General features: G+C 38.7%; 1 protein-coding gene across 3 annotated transcripts; it reads right to left on the reverse strand.

Moving 5' to 3' along the window:
* Positions 1 to 96: 96 nt before the first annotated feature.
* LOC103719855 (protein ROS1A) lies at positions 97 to 20,234 on the reverse strand. Of its 3 annotated transcripts, XM_008809291.4 has the most exons (22): positions 19,703 to 20,234; positions 16,934 to 17,015; positions 13,881 to 13,993; positions 13,733 to 13,808; positions 13,268 to 13,528; positions 10,234 to 13,071; positions 8,935 to 9,025; positions 7,180 to 8,809; positions 5,850 to 5,929; positions 5,024 to 5,108; positions 4,845 to 4,936; positions 4,640 to 4,708; positions 4,439 to 4,475; positions 4,248 to 4,330; positions 3,089 to 3,526; positions 2,888 to 2,924; positions 2,744 to 2,801; positions 2,523 to 2,662; positions 2,253 to 2,318; positions 2,022 to 2,136; positions 1,885 to 1,923; positions 97 to 700 (listed from the first exon to the last, which is right to left on the reverse strand). In XM_008809291.4, the coding sequence occupies exons 3-22, from the start codon at positions 13,932 to 13,934 to the stop codon at positions 570 to 572; spliced, it is 6,420 nt and encodes a 2,139-aa protein (XP_008807513.2). In that variant the 5' UTR covers positions 13,935 to 13,993; positions 16,934 to 17,015; positions 19,703 to 20,234; the 3' UTR covers positions 97 to 569. The 3 variants fall into 3 exon arrangements, with proteins under 3 accessions (XP_008807513.2, XP_008807511.2, XP_008807512.2); XM_008809289.4 differs by having other exon boundaries at positions 13,733 to 13,993; XM_008809290.4 differs by lacking the exon at positions 16,934 to 17,015 and having other exon boundaries at positions 13,733 to 13,993.
* Positions 20,235 to 21,648: the final 1,414 nt, after the last annotated feature.

Genomic DNA, 21,648 nt, shown 5'->3' on the forward strand with positions numbered 1-21,648 from the left:
ATGTAACCTCCGCATGATTTCTCCAACTTTTCTGAGTTATGCCCTAGTTCCGGTACCCTTACCTGTTATGCGGTTACATTGTTATGCTCGACAATCTGAAAGACAAATAAATAATCAAGAGGAGTTAGAAGTCCTGTTCATAAAACAATCAAATAATGTCTCGACCGACAAATTGTCGTATGGTGACCTAATATTAAGCAATGCTTCTCATCAATCTCATGAATGGCAATTGAAAATCGATCTATGTGGTACAATCTAAAAGTTTGGATCTTCTTCTCCGTTCTTGTCTTCTGTATTGAATGGGAAGGATGGTGAAACAACTAATCTGTCCACCTGTTATGGTGCTTTTTTTTCTTTGGCTTCTGAGAAGAATGGCCCGCTTTCGAGCGTGAAATGGAAACGTTCATGTTACAAACTGACAGCAGCTTTTCCAACCAGCCGGCATTTTAGACCTTTGGTAGGTTCCTTAAGTTAGAGAAGTACCATAGATACATTTTATCTGCCAGGTGTCCATGCTTCAGGTGATTGATCCTGCTGCTTAGATCATCTTGGCCGTTTTTCTCCATGGGCTACTCATCTCTTGCTGCAGCAGCTGCTGCCTTTTTGTTCTTAGGTGCCTTGCTTGCTGGAAAGTGCAGCCGTGCATAAAGAGGCTTCGGTGCCCTTGTTATCCGGTCGAATCCCCTCACACAAACAAATCCTACAAAACAGTTGTTCCAAGAAAAAAATTAATTTGGTTAGGTGATGTTGTCTTAGTCAAAAAGGAAAGCTTGCAGTTTTTTGCCTCGACTAATTACAGCTTGAAATGCAGTTGTTATCACTACTAAAAGAGGTAGAATTGTTTTGGTTTACTTGAATAAAATATTGCAGAACTTTTGAAAAAAATCAGGTCTCTGTGCACCTATTTGGACCTCCACCTCTTGACCCTGAAATGCTCAAGCCAGTTTTTTTTTCTTTTCTAACACAGAGTTCCAAATCCACTATATTTTGTACCTAAGCTGTCACTGTTGTCGCCGGTGGGTCTTAAATTGTTTTTTCTGCCACGTCATGCTTGTAGTTGTAGATGCCTTAGTTCTTATTACCAGACTAGATCAGCAATGTGTATTTCTGATGTTCTATTTTATTGTAATTACTATGTTTTTCCCGCCCTTTGATTATTGCCTTTGCAGGGGGAGAGAGATATGACTGAGTTTCAATTCTCACCTCTCTCCTTTTTATGTCCTGGTAATCAGCATGGAGTTTGAAACTGGATCCAGAACTCTTAATACATTTCCCAACAAAAATATCTGAATCTAAATAAACAAATCCTGCAATTTACTAAAACTTTAAAACTAAATATAGATAGCCTACAATTTATTCTTATCTTTTTTAATTTAATTGTTTTAGTTTCATTATTTTTTATATTCTCTAATCAAATTAATGTTCTCATAACTTTATCTTTTTTTTCTTCTTTCGTAGAGTTAACATGCATTGCATGTGCCCGTGAGTAGAATTTAATATCTTAGAGATCTTGGCGGATCCTTGTAGGATACGAATCTTGAATATGCTGTTGGATCAAAATTTATGTTTATTTAAGGATTCATACTACACGCATATATACCTCAGCTCACATTTCAGTGATGTTGATGGATGTACTTCGAGATGTTTATATACATGTAGAAAGTGCAAAATTCGAGGTCTATGGTGATGTCTATGACCGCAAGCTTATAGATGTATACAAGGATTCCTTAGAATTGTTGAATTGGAGCTTGATTATTCTGACAAATTTAGATAACCATAACCAAATAGCTTGGTGCTAACATCTAAAGGAACTAATTACTGGATATTATTTTTAATTTCATATAAAAGCATTGAAAAGAAAAACCAGCAATTTTTATTGCATACCTCTCCAAAAGCATTGCTGTATTACTTCAGTAGTTAGACCTACCAAGCATAGAAACAAGGCATCAGCATCTTTTCTTCATCATTCTATATCTGAAAATAACATAGACTTAAAAATGTGTTTGCCATCATCTTATTACCTTTAAATATAGTTGGCATTGAGGTTCCAAAGTATACTGTTCGTCTAGGTAGGTTCCATATCCATTGCCTAGGAACATCAATTGGGTTACGGCTGGTATCATGATCTGCAAATACCTGCATTAGAGTATTGGTTCTGAGAATTATATGGCCTAATAAAGACAAAGATCTACTCATATTTACAAGAGAAAACTCACTTAATCCTTTAAATCTTTCATCAGAAGAGTATTTACCTCGTTAACTTGAAAATAGGTGCCATTGAGTGGAAAACTTCCTCTCATTGCTGTTCGACATGGTATCTGTTTATGTTGTTTTGATTAATAATGTGAAACTGAAATTAGTTTCAGTGCAGAAGTTAAATATGATCATTAAGAAAGTAATTGGTGTTTTTGCTCTTCCATTACTTTTTTCTTTTTTTTTTTTCTTGTGTGTGTGCCTGTAAAGAATCATATCTGCTTATAGTAAACATCCGCAAATTGCCACAGAAAAGCTGTAAGCATTACCAAAATTGTGCCTCTGACCGTTTGAGCTTGTGCTTCTCGTATACTATTGCAAGCAAAGCATATTTTCCTGTCACATAGTTTACCCGTTTCTTGGGAGTCGCAAAATGCCTTTGGTGGCTCAGTTGATTGTGCAGTTTCACCTGTCACATTTCACATAAACAGTCAGGCTGAGTTTAAGCGTAAACCTGCAATTACAGCAATCACTCAGCAAATATTCTTGCCTGGTGTCCATATGGCCAGAAGATATGAACAAGGATCATCAGGCTCTCTTCTGTCCAACTGTAATACATCAAGGAACGAATGATTAATACTTAAGTATTCTTTAGAAGATGCAAACAGTTACCTGTTTAAAAATAACAACTCACTCCTTCCAAGAGAGGGTGTGAATCCGGAAGTTCATAGCTGCAACAAGGAAAACAAGGAAAATGGTAAATTATCATACATAAACAGCACCTTGCAGTATTTGAAACTAGATTAGTTTAACCGTGGTAGCCACACTGGAAAGAAACTACAAAGATTTGTTCAGTAGCTGGTGGGCTGTATAGAGGAGGAGCATAAATACATACACTTGATGTTCTGTTCGTAGGCGGCTCACATTCTTAAGTTTGGGCATGGGAATGGAAGCAACTTCAGGGGTTATAGCAACTAAGGCCTTTGACATGTCACCATCTTGAATATCCGTATTGTGTACTTGCATATAATTCTGTAAATTCTGTGTGAATTCTTCAAAATTGAGCTTAATAGTAGGAATTTCATCAGGATCTTCAAAAAAGGCATCTTCAATTGCACTTTCTTCGGTCTCTAGGCATTCAGCTTCCGGCGTGGCCGGTTCTTCAATGATGGGCTCACAATTATTAAAAATAGTTCTTTCTTGTAAGGATGTGCCCACCTCAAGTTGAGGTAGGGGAAAGTTGCAAGAGGGTGAACGGCAGTTCTCAGAAGTAATTGGAATTGTTGAACTCATTAAACTTTTCTCTTCTGGTCCTGGAAGTGCGAGCCTTGCACTGCATCATGTAGGGTGCATTAGTAACTTGCCCTTTTTGCATTATATGAAATAGGAAAAAAACAGCATAAAACCAAATTATAAATGTTTTAATCCAAACAGTGTACATTTGCACAGGAAGTATTCTTCCAAGGAGCTTAAGGTGAAATGCACAGCTTGGACTATAATGCAACTGGCCCGAGCCAATATTATTTTCAACTACATAAAAAGGTAGTGCTTCTCATGTTTGCTCCCAATTTTGTAGAGGCACATTTTGCTCAAGGAAAAAGTTTAAGATTGCATTAAATCCTGTTTCAAGTTGGATTGACACACTGCATGAGCTAAACTGTCAAAATTCTGGAGACATTGGTAAGGGTGCTGATTCATTATTGAGTACTGTCAGTTATGTAATGCATGTATATTTATGAAATTGATATCATGCACTATTTCAGTATGAATTCTACATTACTTCAGTGTTTAGCGCATGCACCTGTATGACACCAATTTCATTAATCTTCGTGGGAGGCCAAACCCCATTAAAAAAATCCCGTACATGCAAATACTAGCACTTGTATAATTGTATGGTAATTATATAGCTTCAGTATCAAACCTGGCACAGGAACTTGAAAAGTGTTTGCACTCGTGCAAATATTACCACTTGTATGGTAATTATATAATTTCAGTAACAAGCCTGGCTACCACTTGTATAGTTGTATGGTAATTATATAATTTCAGTAACAAACCTGGCAAAGGCACTTGCAAAGTGCTTGCACTCTCCTCTCATTGGGCACGCATTACAATTTGGCTTGCTTTTGGTACAGAAAACCTGCACAGAAGGTTCATAATTCTCATCTCATGTTAGCATGTAAATTATTCCATCATATTTAAATAGAAAAGTAATTGTATGATCTTTTATTTAGTACATGAGAATTACCTTTCCAAAGGTAATCATTTGATAATGTAGCTCATACCTGTGCAGTTAAGTATATGGTTAGAATATGAAGGTTTAAAAGTAAAAGTTTTACACAATAATAGTTAGAAAAGTTCTAAAGGATTGTCATCCTGAATAATATCTTGCCAAAAGCAATAATTTTGAATGCATATAAATTCTTTGGAGTAGGTTTATGAAATTTACAATGTCCGCTGGTCAAGCTTACAGAGACGAGGCCAGAGGTACTTCTGAATGGTCTCCAACATAGGATACCTTTGAGAAAAAAATGAAAATAGGGTTAGAATTATTCATATTGGACATCTGCCATTTGCATTCATTATGTGTTTCATGATAAATAAATAAACTAAACTAATAAGTATTAGTGACTAATTAATATAAACATACTTACAGCTCTAAAAGATGTAACTGAAGGGACTCAGGCAGGGGTTGAAGAGGTACCCATCCCAGTCTTACGCATATGCGGCCAACATTTGTGTCAACCTTGCCAGTGATGCAAGGAAAAGAAGTACCACTATAAGATTTAAAATCTGTACACTTTACAAAGGAATTGTTTAAGAGAAAACTTACTGGAAAAGCTAGATGGTGAAGCGTCAAAAGGCGAACGCACTCAACACTTTTGAGTCCCAATCCCCTTATGCTTAGGAGGTAGTCCCTGAAACCAGCAAAACATTTAGATTCCTGTAATTTTCAAGTCAAAAGGTCCCATTTGGTGGGGGTTAGCCAGAAATACCGTATACAATGCTGAAGATGATACCTATAATCGATAAGCCTACTTTGTTATATTTAGAAGGGTTTTTCCAAATTATGCTTCACCATTCTTTTCTACTATAGCCTAGAACCTCCACAGGTGAGATGTTGCTCAAGTCACAAAACTGAAGTTCATCTAGATATACCTGGCATCCTCTCTCTTGACAAATTCGGGCCCCTCTTTTAATAGGGCAAGGAGATTCTAGTAATTGTTTTCCATACCGACTTGTACTGCCCGATACAAGGCATCCTGTGCCAACCTGATCCATACCTCCAGTAACACAGTAACAATAAGCTCTAGTAATTGTTTTCCATACCAAAAAGGTACCAGCATCGGGTTGGTGCTCAGACTGTGATCCTTTGCTCTAATAGTTATAACATTAACCATAATCAATAAGCTCTTTTTGCATTTATTAGGAATTGTTGCTATTGAATCTATAATGAGCTATTTCATCAATCAGACCAAGCCTGCACAAACTCCAGTACATAATATCAAAGTTAAGGAATAAATAGGAGTTGAAATTGACTAGAAAGTATTAAAAAAGCCAATTTGCTAATCTCCATTGCACTTACATCTAAATTCCTAGGTTGATGTATAATAGTGAGAATAGAAAACAAATTTTGTAAAAATATTTTTGCATCTTACTTTGCTTTGTCTGGTTCAACATCTCTTAACCATTCAAGATCGATGCTTCCATGATCTCTAACTAGTCGGTTGAGAAATTCCTGTGAAGAAAACAATCAACAATGAATATAGTACATTCTTGTGTCTTCTAAATGCATGGATAAAGTAGTTGCTTTGAAATACAATTTTTAAGTTTTTTTTTTTAATTTTAATGATTTTCTTTTAGTTTATCATGGATCAAATGATGTCTCTTAATTGATTTGCTTCATTACTTTTACTTTCAAACTTACAGTATTTCTATTATAAGCTTAGTGACAAGTTAGGTCTCATCAAATTTTGAAGAAGTTGAACTAAACTATAAATATGTGTATAATAATTTTTTTCATGGGTCTAATGTATATTAAACTTATGAGCATGGTACGTCGTACTGGCCTGAATCGGATGGTACGGGACATACCGTACTATATCGGTTCAGTACCAGTATCCGATATGGATGGCGTACCAACATTTGATACGCCAAAAAAATTTTATATCGTATCATACCGACACTATGCTAGTGTGGCACCTATACGAAATCCGGTATCAAGATGGCGAACCTTGCTTATGAGGGTGCTAACTATTTAAGTTGGTAAAGTCCCTTGTCTTGATACAAGAGACTTGGGTTCCATCCTGCCCTCAGTTCAATATTCAGTTGGAGTCCTGCTCATCATGCTTCTCAAATAGATTTATTTGGTATCTTTTGTTAGGTTTCACAATTTGATTTCTCGCAACAATATAAGGTTAGAAATTTTAAGCAAGTCATGCAAATTGGTCTCTTGTTATGTCGATTTAGATAATTTGGTTTGCATATATCATATCTTTTGGTGGGACCCTATGATTTGGAGAATTTGCTTTACTTGTGCAACATAATATATATAATTTGTACACCATGCATGTAAAAATAGGATATTGTGTATTTATGAAAATGGACTAACACTTGCTAACATGCAATCCTTCCGTGCTAGTAAAAACTTAAATATGTGTTTTAGCAGTTGGAGAAAGTATCATTATCTGTAATCGATTCAACCTCGAGCATCATTTCAGTATTGACATTCCAGCTTATAGCACGGATCACAATAATATTAGTTGAAAAAACATTTGAGGATGTGGTTCCAGAACTATAGAATTTTATACTGATCTTGAATCTTGGGGACAAAAGAAGTTACAAGGTGTCACTATGGACCTTAGCTATGTCTATGTCATTTTCTTGATATGTATCAATTTTGATGAATTGTCACTTAACTGATAACCCAGCTGTTACATTCCAGAGACTTATCCAAAATTATCTAAAATTGGGTTTCCAGAAGCATACCTTGATCCGCTCTGCCAGCATGTTGTTCATTCCTCGCTCTCTAATAGTTTCAGATATCTCTTTTACGTCTGCACGCCTTATTGCTTCCCAGTCAAGTGAATCCATTGTCTCATGGCTTCTCTCTTTGTTGGCACCTTTGCAATACACCTCTTTTCGCAAGCTATCCCAGTGATAAGTGTTCTTTTTTTCACTTTCAACCTTTGTCTTCTTAGCTTTTAGTCCATTGTTTGCTGTTTCAGATGAAACCTTTTGGAAATTATGACTTTCATCTTTAAAATTTGATTCAACTCCCTCCACAGTTTCCAATGCTTTCCTTTGATTGTTCTGTAAGTCTGGATAAATTTGCTGGATCTGAGAATTCTGTTTCTGACTTGGAACTTTAACTGCATGTTGAGTGTTTTCAACTTGGAAGTTTGCTTCTTTTTCTTTTCGCTGCAATTTCTCTGTACACTCATGTTGCATAAATGAGCATTGGTGGGAAACTGATTTACCTAATGAGGCCCCAGTTCTCTCCCTTGGGTTATTGTTATTAGAGCACTTTCTGACATAATCTTCTGTTTCTGAGCCGGTTAATGGTTGCACATGTTGTTTGCTTATTTGTGCATATGAATCAAATGATGGTGGTGCTTCCGAAGTTATTGACAACTTCTGCTGACCTATATCTTCAATTGCATTGTTTGCTAAGGGACCACATAATATGTCCATGAAGTTGATCTTATTTGTGTTCATACTCCCAGAAGTGGTTGAGGAATGAGGACATCCGCTCTCATCCCTTACGACATTGGCATTGTTCATTCCCACCAGTCCGGAATTTCTGGAATTATTAAAATTATAAGGGACGAAGGGAGCACATGACACCCTCAAAATGTCACACTCTGTGTTATGGAAATAGGAATCAGATGTATGCATTGATGGTAATACACCTTTAAGTTTCTCATATTGATTTAATACTGTGTATCTCTTGTCAACATCCAATTGTGCAAACCTGTCCATTGCACCACAATAATCTGCTGAGGGAATCCTTTCATTACCATGAGTACCAAGTTCTGCTATACGTAGAAGCTCAGTAAATGAAGTTGAACTGTCCATACCATTGCATGCACTCCCAATTATTAATTCTTCTGCTTCAAAGTTGGAAAATGGGCTCGATCCATTCTGATCGGCTGTTTGAACTTGGTATTCTGAAGAGTATTGAGATGAAACAACAGAGTTTTGGGATGAAACTACATCCTCCACTGACCTTTTATCTTTGACTTCTGCTAAACTTGTACTTCCGGTTATGGTGGCTGGAGTGTCTGACCTGCTATCAGGCGATTCATGACCAATTTCTAGCTCTCTTTGATGCGCACCCAAACATTTGTCTTTTGAATAGTCTGCTATGGCACCTCCAGTATTGCTCCCATATGATTCGTGACTATTAGCCCTTTCTTTTTCTCCAATAATCACCACAGAATCTTGGTCATTTAACTCTTTATGTAGCATGCTTTCCTGCCATTTTGTGGCATTTTCAGAGGCTGACATGCACCTGTCTTGCTGCTCTCCAGATGTATTTGTTTTTTCGGCACCAGGCCTCCTATCATTATCCCTTGACTTTAAAGGAAATCTTGCAGCAAGGGCCATGAAGGCAGAACTAAGAAAATTAATAAATAAAGCTGTGAATAAGTAGTTGAGGTGAAAGAGCCAATAACCAAACTAGTGCCGTCCAATATTTTTTTGTAATTGATTTCACCAACCATTCCAGAGCATTGATCTTACCTTGAAAGATGGTCAGAAACATTCTGAGTAAGAAAGACACCAACAACTGAATCTACAACAGATCCTTTCCATTGGGAGAAGCGTCTGTCCCCTGCAAGAGAGAATACATTTTTGCAGGAAGTTAACCAGATATGCTTAGTTGGTTGGTACTATATCTATATCAGTGGGTAACATTTCGTAAGCACAGAGAACATCTTGATTGTTGCAAATTTATAGAATGGAATGTTTTTTTACTGATCTATCAAATATAAGTACTGGATACCATGATTTAAGAAGTCTGTAGTTTTGTTATCTAACATATTATCATTTCAAGTTCTTATCTCATGGAAATAATATTATATCATTTCCTGTTAATTTTTTTGGCCAGAGATAAAACTTGCCTCCATAGAATGAAATAACATAACAGGGACAAAGAATTGCTAATACGTTTTATTCAGTCACAACTGAGATAGAAGGAAAAATGCATTTAATCCCTCCACAAATCTGCAATTCCATTGTAACTCATAACTGACACTTTGAGTGTACCAAAATGAATCTCTCCAATCTAATACATAAAGAATCAGCAATTCAGCATGGTTAGATACTATTTCACACAGTTTAGCATCAATTGATTTCTATTTACAGTAGTCCTCAATCCATATGAACTAACAGCCAAGCATTCTCACCAGAATAATCAGCAAACAATTTGGTATAGTGTAATAGAAAAAAGAGAGCAGGTGAAAGACTACTGAGATCCAAACTTCTTACATTCTTTGTAGCCACAGTATCATATTCACTACAAGGTCAATGCAGGGAACAATGATTAAGCTACTTCAAAAATATTGATTCTTCTTCTTTGCAAAAGTTTGGGTTGGGTTAAAAATCGATTCTTCCATTCTCGGAATTTGTGTTTATACAAATTACAGGATAATCAGGAAATTTTAGCAATAAAGTATTACGGATATAGAATATATGGATCTCTATATATTTGCAGAATCCACAGAACAGAAACATAAATATAGATTAAGGTTGCATTTGATTGTGGAGCAAATCAACCCAGATTGGATGGGTTAACTTACTCCTTACCCACTTTACTCCAGAATAAACTACTCCACCATGTAGTGTCGAGTAAATTATTCCAGGCTAAGTGGAAGAAGGAGCTATACTTTTCAAAATACCCACTTTGTTCTCAAAACTAATCGCCTGCTTCTCTAATGTTTGGCAGATCATAAGTGGAATAGGTGAAGGGGCCTTATTCCACTTTAACCCCAAACTAAGCACATCCTTTAAGTCAAACAGCTTAAGGATATGTAGCAGTACCTTGAACAAGATGCATGCGGGCAATGAATGAGTCGACACGTCCACAAAAAACTCGCCTTTCTTCTTCCCACCACTTCTCTTTATCCATATCCATTCCCTCGTGACTGGCCTCCTTTCCCATCAAAAGCTTCCACACCCTATTTGTCTCTGGATCCAAATCAACTTTTGCCCGAGGACGACGTTTCCTAGCAATATCGAGCAGGCTCACATATGGAACCATTACACCACCTCTTCCATCATAGGGAACCAGAGCATTTTGTGTTTGAGTTGGAGCACCATCATGCCACCTGTTTATGTTTAGATATTTCAGCTTCTGAATGATATCATCTAAAGGATCACCATATGGTACTACTGCTCCTATGGTTCCACTGCCATTAAGCGATTCATTGAAATTGCTGCTACTTTGACAGTCAAGACTGGAACCAATTTGGAGAAGTGACTTTCTCTCTCTTGAATATCCTGAAGCCAGTGCGGTTGCCTGAGGAGCTTTTTGTCCAGGTGAAGATCCAGAATTGAATGCAGCAGCCTCATGTTCTTGCAAACATGTACGATTGGTTTTTAAGGATTCGGGATTGACCAGATGATCTTGTTTCTTCTTTGCACGATTTTTTGGTTTTGTTCTCGCATTGGTGTTTATGACAATGTCTTCCATGCAAGGCTGCGGTTTGCAAATCTCACTTTCCTGACTATCATTGCCTCCAAGTGGCTTTCCTGGAGTAGGTGGCTGGTTGTAATCCACATGATTCTGTCCAGATTGCTTTACAGGTGTTGTTGTATGGGTGCAGTCTGCATTACTGTATCCAGATTGTTTTACAGGTGTTGACCTATAGTTGCAGTCCATTGTAGCACTTACAGAGGTTGAATTATGAGCCTGAACTGGAAATGTTGGTCTAATGTTGCTTTCTGCTTGGTCAAATGACAGCATGCACTCTGAAGGTCGCTGTTTTTCAGGGACCATAAACCTTTGTGCATCAGCAAAAGTGAAGACTTCAGAATTATTTGGCACCACCTGATTTGTTCTCAAATTATTCAGAGGTTTGTATGTCATGGAGGCAGCACTGGATGTGAGTCCATTCTGTCCATTCTGTTCATTCTCTATTCTTCTTTTTTTACAATTCTTAGAAAAGTACGGGTCATTGCTGCCTGTATTATGACATTCACTAACCCCGTCTATCCCATTGCTGGCATGTGTGACATTTATACTTGCTGAAAAGTGAGCATCATCAACAAGCTTATGATCTCTTTTTGTACTTTTCAGCATCACATCAGAGATTTTATGTAAGTCAGGTCTGCTCTGACCAGTTTCTAGAGACCTCTCAGGGTTGGCAGAAATCTTCAGGTACTCGTTCTTCTGAGCCAATTCATTCAGATTTTTCCTTATCAATTCTCTTTTAGAAGGCCGAGAAGATATGATCCTGTTTTCTGGCATTCTTCTGTAACCATCCAACAATTGACTTGTCCCCATCATTTCTGTTCGACAAGGTTGAAGAGGTGGGGCTGGGTTTTCTGCCAGGTTTACAAACTCATTCAGCATTTGATTCATTGAATTGTTGAGATCTAATGTGATTACTGTTGGAGAGCTCCCCACCACTACTTCTGGTCCTTGACAATGATGTAGAGTTGAATTTGTGCTTGATCTCGTACTAGGGCCTGCAATGCATTTCTTTTGAGCTTGAGATTCTGCATTGCATGTTAATGTTGATGCTGATACTAGGCAGCCATTTCTTGCTTGCAAATTTTCTGAATCAAAGTTCAAACACCGTCTGACAGATTTAGTCCCACTTGCATTGTTCGGATTAACAATTTCCCTTAAAGCATCTGTGGGATTATCTGGAGAGTTTTGGACTTTCTTCTTTCGCACATATTTCCTCTTACCCGATGGGTTTTCTTCTTTATTCTTGGCTCGCTTGGGGGTCACAGGCTTGGGAGTTTTTGGCTTTGGTGTTCTGGCTGGCTTGTCTTCTCTAATGACCTTGGGCCGGTGCTTCTTCCTTTTAGGCTTCTGCTGCGGTGTCTTGTTCAAGTCTATCCTCTGATTTTCACTCTGTTTCTCAGCATCAAGTTCTTGTCCAGGGACTTCCCCAGATGATATAATTGCACTGACTTCACTTTGCTTTTGTTGGGATGAAGCTACCTCAGGTGATATAATCGCATTGACTTCACTTTGCTTTTGTTGGGATGAAGCTACCTGAGATGGCACTCTGGGTTCTAAAGAAGATGAACCTACAGAATTTGAAAAACAAAGCTCCACCTGGTTCTGTGCTATATGCTGACATTTCTGAACCTCCTTCTCCTGCATATCTCCCTTCTCGGCCATTTGTTTTAGGGAGGAAATTGTTTGCGATGTCATTACATGCTCACAAGGAGATTGTACTGTAGGTTCGAAAGAAAAAGCAATCTCCGATGGCACTGCGGACAGAAAAGCTGAAGATTTTGCTGTAGGCTTTAAGAAGCATAGATCCATCTGCTTTTGTAATGTAGATTGCCAGGTCCCAATTTCCTCTTGCACAATGGCCCTGTCGACCATTTGTTGTTGGAAAGACACTATCTGTGATGGCACTAAATGCTCTGAAGAATATGACACTGTAGGCTTCAAGATGTTTGGTTCTGCCTGGTTATATACAAGAGGTTGCCATTTCCGTTTTTCCTGTTTATCCTCCTTGCTGAGGCTTTCATCTACCAAATCAATGACTTCCCTAGGCAGGCGATCTTGAACAAACCTTTTCTTCTCCACAATCATAGGGGTGGATGGCAAAGGCATTGCCTTACTCGCATCCATGCCTACTGTTTTCTCTGGCAAAGAATTAAGATTCGGAAGAACAGAAATTGGATATCCATCTGTCAAGATACCAGCAAGAGAAAACAAATATAAGAAGTAAATGGGAAATGGATGATGGATTTTCTCATCTTTCCTTCCAAAAGGCAAGGAAAAAATCATATGAACCTAAGATGCTAGCTAACCAGAAACTGACTTAGATTACAAATCTACCCCTAGAAAGGGGAAAAGTCAAGAAGGATAAAAACAGACACTCACACTGCGGTTTTGGTGCTAGGCCGTTGCTGCCATTGCAAAGGACTGGATTCAGTGACAACTTTCCGCTTAGCGGGAATTGATTTGGGGGAACAGTTAATTCCTGTCCGTCGCTAAATTGTGCGAACATGAGCGGAGTGAAAGATGTTACCTTGCTTGCTACCACTGTATCAGATGGCAAAGGCATCGCCTTACTCACACCCATGCTTATTGTTTTCTCTGGCAAGCAATTAAGACTTGGGAGAAGAGAAACAGGATATCCATCTGTCAAGATACAGGAAAGAGTAATTAATTACAAAGGGAATTGGGAAATGGATGGCAAGCCTTCTCATTTTACATCCAAAAAGCAAAGTAAAAAAATCTAATGAACCTAAAGAAACTAGATAACCGGATACTGATTTAGATTACAAATTATCATTGCAAATAAAGGAAAAAAAGAAGTTGAGGGGGGTGAAAACAAAGACTTACAATGAGGTTTCAGTGCTGGGTAGCTGCCATCATTGTAAAGGCTCAGGTCCAATGGCACCTTCCCATTCAACAGCAACTGATTTGGGGGAACAGGTAATTCCTGGTTGTTACTAATCTGTGCAAACCTGAGTGGAGTGAAAGATGCTACCTTGCTCGTGACTGATGCATCAGATGGCGAAGGGATCGCCTTATTCATATCCATGCTTAGTGCTTTCTGTAGCAAGGAATCAAGATTCGGGAGAACAGAAACGGGATATCCATCTGTCAAGATGCAAACAAGAGAAATGATCTATAAGAATATGAGAAATGGGTAATGGGATTGCTTATCTTTAAATCTGAAAGCAAAGAAAAAATTACATGAATCTAAAGACACTAGCTAACTGCCAGCTGATTTAGATTATAAATTATCATTAGAAAAGGGAAGTTAAGGGGGTAAACAGAGACTTAACGGAGGTTTTGGTGATGAGAAGTTGCTAGCATTATGGACTAGGTTTGGTGAACCTCCCCATTTTGTAGCAATTGACTAGCAGTAGCATGCAATACCTGGCTGCCACTAATCTGTGTGAATATGAGTGGAGTGATAGATGCTACCTTGCCTGCATGCGTTGCATTGATATAAGTCAGGAGGCTCCCATAAGGGCATTTCCATCCATACTTTGGTGGGATTATCAAAGGCCAATGCTCGTGATCTGACATTGTGATTGTAAACTTGACCACCACGAGCTTGGCACACAGAAAGGTCTTGCAACTGATCAGCAGAACTCCAAGATCTGGAAGAACCTCCATGGCATGCAATTTCTTCGGAGGACCTGCCATCATGGAGTCTGTTGGAGGAATCCGTAGATTCTAGCCACTTCTACACAGATGGGGGGTTTTTCTGGGCGTTGCTGGAGATCAAGGACTTTTCTTCAAGATAGATATTAAAGGTGTAATAGGAACCTTGGAATTCTAGATCTCACAATCCTTCTTTTGTTGGAGGGGAGCGTCTCATCTCAAGTCCACCCAGAGCTGAAAACCTAAGCAAGAAATTGACCTTTCTACCTCAAACCCATTCTATCTCTTATGCTACAAGCCACCCCTGATCTTTCCTACAAGAATACTCGCACCTAATTGCCATCTTCATCAAAGGTCCATCTACCCTTGCTTCAAGACTCATTCTCTAGATTGAGCCTGTAAAAATATTTCCCGCATGTCGACCTTCCCTCGTACAAGCCAAGAAACACTGAATCTCCCAAAGATAGGAAAGGAAAGACCTTTTTCCTCTTCTTTAAATACATCAATTTTTCAACACAGCAAATAAAGAAATATGACCTTAAGGAAGATTTGTTGCCTAAAGAAAGATTGCATTCCAAAGCTCGGCATTATCCCCCATGGGTACACCTTCACCCTTAGTATATCTAACCCTAAAACCACTGGTCAACACCTAGTAAGAGAAATCCAGAAATAGACAAATTCGATTAACTTAGATAAAATATGAGATCTTTAAATTTAGTGAATCTACGCAAACAAAGCAGTGAGGAAAAAGAAAAATAATAATATTTTTTGTGTTCTAGAGAAAGGAATAGAGTAAGAGGGATGAATCTGGCATCAAATAGACCAAAATTTTGGCCAAATCTAGTGACCATGCCATAGTCCTACCACCAAAAGCAGCAAACTGAATGGCAAAAAAGATACTGAAGAAGAAAAATGAACTTGATTCGCTGTTTCTGGTGGAGGCATTATGGCATGGGCAACCATTGGATTTGATCAAGATTTTAGTCTATTTTGATGCCACATCTAGCCTCCCTTTCTGTGATAACCCTATACCATATTGTTTATTATATTCTTTTTACTCACTGCTTTGTTTACTCAGATTCTTTGAATTTAAAGCTAACTTTTTTTCCAAAAAATCAAAATTTCCCATTTGGCTATTTATGGATTTCTCTGGCTCAATGCCAGCTAGAGATTTCGGGCTAGTTATATTCCAGGTGTAGAGATCTAAGATTTTAACAATGAGATAATGTCCAACTTTGAAGTGTAATCTTTCTAAGGGAAATAGATCTCATCATTTTTCCTCTTTTTTCTGATGTGCGGAAGAATATAAGTGCTGAAAGGAGGAGAAAAAGGTCCTTCCCTTCCTATCTTTGGTTTACATACAAAGCATTTGTTGGTTGTAGATGGGAAGGCCAACATGGTGGAATATTTCTTACTGGCGCAATTTGGATAATGGGGTTTGAAGCAAGGGCAGATGGCGCTTTGAAAAAGTTGAAAAATCAGGTGCCAATGTTCTTGTTGGCAAGATCCAGCAGTAGTTTGCAATACAAAAGATAGAAGAAGAGATCTAAGATAGAAAGATTGAATCTATTTCAGAGTTTTCGGCTTAGGATGGTCTTTGGATGAGGCATTCCCCTTCGGCAAATAGAAGGATTTTGGGATCCAAAATTCTTGGGTTCCTATTACCTCTTCAAATCCCATCCTGATGAAGAAGCACCTGATTCCCAGCAATGGCCAGAAGAACCACCCATTTGGACTAAACTAGCTGGAACCCGTGGATGCTTCTATCAAACTCCATGTTGGTGAGTTTTCCCAAGAAAATGCGTGCCATGGAGAAGGTTCCTCCCATCCTTGAAGTTTTGTTGATCAGCTACGAGATCTCAGCAGCAAAGGAGCGGTGGCATTGTTATTCTTGGAATTTCAAAGGAACCTCTTGGCTTAAACCGATGCAACATTCATGGGCAAGGTAGTATCTTTTACTCCGCTCGTGTTTGCACAGACTAACAGCAAACAGGAAGTTTTGTCCCCCCAAATCAAGTATTATGGAATGGAAAGTTGTCATTAAACCTAGTCCTTCGCAGTGGAAGCAACCACCCAGCACCGAAAAATCAGTGTGTCTCTGTTTCTTCCATTTTTTAATTTTAATTTATAATCTAAATCAATAGCAGCTTAGCTGGTACCTTTAGGTTCATGTGAATTAGGTATTATAAATTCGTTTAGTTAATCAAGATCTGAAATAAGAAAACACATGATAAAAGCACAATCCATGCCCCCAAGTAATCAATCCATGTGCCAAATTAATATTTTAAACTGATCAAAGTCAACCATAGAAACATAGTTCATATAAACAAGTTTGATGCAAAATCCAAATGCCTTAGCCATAGTAAAACAAATTTGAGACTACTTCTTGGACAATTATAAGTAGGAATTGCATTCAAAATCGCATACCTCTATAGAAGAGCTAATAGTGCCTTTGGAGAAACAAATTAAATAGTATTTCAGCTGAAGGTGCAGAAATTCGGCCTAGATGCTGGAAAAGGAAAAGCGAAAGTTAAATGCATCTCATCCTGATAACTTTATTGAGCATATTAAAAATTTGTTCAGTAAGCAACTGAATGCATTTGAAGATAGCTACCAACCATTATATTTGATAAGCAAGTTCATTTTACCCACATAAAGTGACATTATTGCAGATAATGGAAGATCATTCAAAGAACCTAAATTAATTTTACAGGGCCAAAAGAAAAGGACCGATGCCTACACCTGTAGGTATTCAAATCAAATTAAGCAAAGTGAGAAGTCCCTTTCTTTCTTTTTCTTTCTTTTCTGCAATAGCAAAAGATCATAGAGTCATAAAACACAACTCATTACATCCCTCCAATAAGATCCTTTAAAGACTGAGGAAACATCTAGAGACTCTACTGCTAGCCAACTAATAATCCAGCATTTAGTAGCAGAAGTCCTCCATTTAAAGAGGAACATCCGCTTCAATATCTCCTCAGGAATTCGTTCCTGTATCTGCTTCCTAAGCATTTCTCATTATTATTAATTGTTTTTTTATGAGAGCCACTTCCGCATGCCCACATTTCTATTCCCACACTCCCTTCTAGCAACCAAGACCCAGCAAACCAATCGACAAGAACAAGTCTGTGATCAGCATAGATCACCTACACATCTTATTATGCATCATTTTGTAAATAAACCTAACTGTGGGGCACCATTGTGTTCTGCATTCAACTAACCTGTCCTGATGCTTCTCACCTACGAAAAAGCCATAAGCTGATAGCAACTTGTTATTATTCAAAAGCAAATAATCTCACATATGAATACATATAATCATAGTAATCCTCTGCTAGGTAACCTAGATAACCTATGATACTTACTGACAGCTTAAATGTGCCATGGCAGTGGAGGATCGACTCAAAAGACTTGGACTTCTAGCTCTTCTAATGAAAATTCAGTTGAGCAACTCCTTTCCGAAAGCCAATTCTATGCTAACACAAAGTCTGTTTTTAAGCTTGTATTTCCTATATTGCTGACAATGAATTTCCATTTCTACTAGCAAGACTTTACTGTGTTTCATATTAAGAAGCATCAATTATTAAAGGGACACTATTGTCAAAACATTTCCAACTAAATATGGATCTAAAGCAAATTGAAAAAAATAGGTGGACTCCAGATCAAGAACAAAATGCATCATAAAAATAGGATTGTGATGAATATATTACGGTTCCAACAATAGGCTGAAATTTTGGATGAAAAAATTGCCACAGAAATGAGCGATCCCATACCATGGCTGGCAGCCTATAGTCTAGGCCCATAAATGGATGAAATAGTAAACCTTGTTCGGAAATATTTTGGAGGAATTATTGACTGTTGCATCATTTCCACTTTTTCTATCATAACAACCAAACCAATATTTTCAAGGAACAATTGGGCTTAATATCACCCTAGTGAGACCTATTATCAGTGACAAACCACCATAAAGAAAAGATTCATGTCAGTTGACAACTATGATATCTGTCAAGGTGAAAAATGGCAACCATGGGTTGGGTAATGACAGGGAGGAAGGTGATTAATTAGATGTTTCTTTTCTCGCATCTATTGCTATCTTAAAATTCAATAAGAGAATATTCAAAGTGATAAGGGAAAAACTCTTTTATTTTGGAACAAGGGTAATGACATGACATTTTAGTTTACTGAGCCAGCTTTAGAAAGAAAAGCGCCAGATAGAAAATGCCATAAAAATCACAATGCAAGCAAGACATAACACGAGCATTCCAGACAATAAATGCAGTAAGAAGGCTAGGAAGCACAGAGCCAACCGTAGAAATGTAAATTTGAGGTAGGAAAGGCACAGACGTAAGGGAGGTGGAACTCTGAAGCACAAACCCAAAGAAATAATAAGAAGAAGAAAATGCATTGTAGAAAGCCAACAAGTTATGTCACAGACCATATGCAATTCACAGCATATTATTAGACGCTCAAGAAAAGATTCTGTAATTCAATTCCTATTACAGCACCATAGGATAAACCAAAAAAAAAAAAAGGAACTGAGGGTTTTTGCAGGTTTAATAGATTGGTGATCATGTCTAATCAATGCATAATGAAATGTTGCGGTTCAGCTTGAAAACGACCACGCCAATTTAAATTGGCCATGAAACTTGAGCACAAACAAAACTGCTGTTTTCCTGTTTGATCATTTTGGCTAACTAGCCATCTACAAAGAATTGAGCGTACAGAAAAGAAGGGGTTTATGGCTACCTCTGGGAGCATGCTCAGATGGCACCATAGAAACCACATATGAATGTTCCGATCAAACCTAGATAATTATGAAATGGAAGACAAAGTGTTCATGATGAACCAAAAGATATGAGCGCTTAAATTTCCCAAGAATTCTTGTGGCATCCTATAATAGAAACAACCCGCATGAAATAAAATAAAATCTGTATTGATTCTCTCTCTATCAAGCAGCAGAAGGAACCGCGATCCCAAGGGTTCATGAAATTACTTTGGAATTCTGGTCTGTGCTGCAGAGATGAGAAAGGTAATTCCAAAGGAAACGCTAAAAAATTCTAGGGTTTCGAGCAGAGTGGACGGGGAGAAAGGGCTTGGAGGAGATGGGCTGCCGGAGGTGGTTTTGGCGGTCGATGGCTGGCAGAAGGGGGGAGAGGGAGAGAGTGAGGGGAAAAGAGAGAAGAAGGGAGGGAGGCATACCGATGGAGGTCTACAGCGGCGGAGAGCGGGGGTAACCTTGAATCCAAGAGGCGAAGTTCGACAGCAGCGAAGACGGAGCGATCCAATCGGACTCGGAGGGACAGGGAGCCTTGGATCTAAAAATCGGTCGAAGGCGGAGATCAAAGCGGAATGGAGCCGCGGGCAGCTTCGCTTCTCCCCGGCATGGAATTGCAATCCCAAGTGCAATGGCATTAAACCTTGGAAGGTGTAGGTGGTCGCGGTGGTGGTGGTTGGCTGGCTACTTCATTCGATGCCAACGATCTGATGACTCAGGGGGGTGTTAAATTCAGGGAAAGAAAGGAAGGTGTGAATGGGCATGAGTTTGATAGGGTAAATAAATAGGAGAAATTTCGCATCCGCTCAAGGAAAGGAGCCTTCTTTCTCATCAATGCCGGGATCAGACATGGAGATTCTTTCTCTCTTTTCCTTGGTGTCTTGAAAGAGGAAGGAGAGGAAGGAGGAGGCTTAGAAAGAGGAGTGAAGTCTTCTTCCTTCTTGGACTCGGTTTTTTTTTTTTTCGGGAATTATATTAACGGTGAATTGAAAAAGAAACAGGATTGTTACTTTAACTGGGTGGTGGAAAAAATAATTGGTAGGCAGGAGGTGTGAGAAGGAGACAGGGTATTCCTCCTCCATTTACATGTTATATTGTTTGCGTTTTACTTTTTGTTCGTAGAAAAGGAATATTACAGTTGGTTGGTTAGTTCCATTGTTTGGAGGACACGCGAGAAATTGGAGCGGAATCGCTCTATATATATATATATATATCTACATATTAATTCGAGATATAAAGCGAGCGAGAGACACGAGAAGTACGTCAATCCCTCAGTCAGCGACCACGTGATCAAACAACAGAGCAGCGGGACGGCCGTTACTTGCTCTGCTTTTTTTTCCGACGCCCTTTTGACACTTGGATGAGGGGGACGCCCTTTTGACACTTGGATGAGGGGGCCCACAGATCTAACCGTCCGTTTTGGTTTTCTTTTTCTTTTCCAGCAATAGTCGGTACGCGCCCCAAGTCCCAACCCCGGAGCATTTGCAGACCCAGAGTGGGCTTGTTTCGGCTCCCGCCCTTGGGCTTCGGGGATTTGATAGGGGAACGAATATAAATGGGTTCCGCATGGCACGGTGTTCGCGGGGCACGCAACGACTTGCGGCGGGTGGCGTGCCACCAGACCCTTCAACTTGCAACCCTCGCCACCAACTCCGCGGCTCCCGTACCTTTCTTTTGTATTTTCTTTCATCTCATCGTCTAAACGTATAGTCGGGCCCATGACTTAGACGGTGACTGTAGGCAATACATGTATCTAATTGCATCGTCGTAGGTGTCCTCCACAAAGGTTCTATCGCTGTGGTTGGGTGGCCCAGAAAGGTTCTCCATCGCTCCTCTCTTACTTCACTTTGCCGATACTCGTCGTGCCACAAGGACCACGAGTTTTTCCAGCATCGAATAGATGCTCTCTCTTTTTTGTTTTATTTTTCTTTCTTTGCTAATAAGATAAACACCGTGAAGGTTGAAGCATTTTTCTATCCCTTACAAATTTATTATAGAGTGCGGTATGGTTCCATATAATTGTCCATGTACATGGATCCTAGACAAGCTACCTCGAAAACTCTACCCTGTACTCATCAACAATTAATCTTGTGTGGTGTCATTTATGAAAAAAAAAAAAATATCAGAAAAAAAGGATGTGAATTAGGCCCACCGTATCATATATCAAGTTATAGATCAACAAGCAACGCGCAGCAAGACTTAGGATTCATGGCGTAAACAAGATGCAACGAAGATTGTCGATTGATGCATGCATATGAAAATCTTAAAATATATTATATGCAACAAAGATTGTCGATTGATGCATCCATATGAAAATCTTAAAATATATTATATGCTCACTCCTCTGCATCAAGCTTGGAATTTCCATTGC

Source organism: Phoenix dactylifera, chromosome 14 (genome assembly GCF_009389715.1).
Source record: "Phoenix dactylifera cultivar Barhee BC4 chromosome 14, palm_55x_up_171113_PBpolish2nd_filt_p, whole genome shotgun sequence".
In the NCBI taxonomy this organism is placed as follows: domain Eukaryota; kingdom Viridiplantae; phylum Streptophyta; class Magnoliopsida; order Arecales; family Arecaceae; genus Phoenix; species Phoenix dactylifera.

Coding starts and splice junctions, on each gene's coding strand:
- LOC103719855 (XM_008809290.4), bottom strand. CDS start 13,934: ATGGATATGAATAAGGCGATCCCTTCGCCATCTGATGCATCAGTCACG. Junction 1,924..2,021: donor AATGCCAACTATATTTAAAG/GTAATAAGATGA, acceptor TATGCTTGGTAG/GTCTAACTACTGAAGTAATA. Junction 701..1,884: donor ACAGCAATGCTTTTGGAGAG/GTATGCAATAAA, acceptor ACTGTTTTGTAG/GATTTGTTTGTGTGAGGGGA.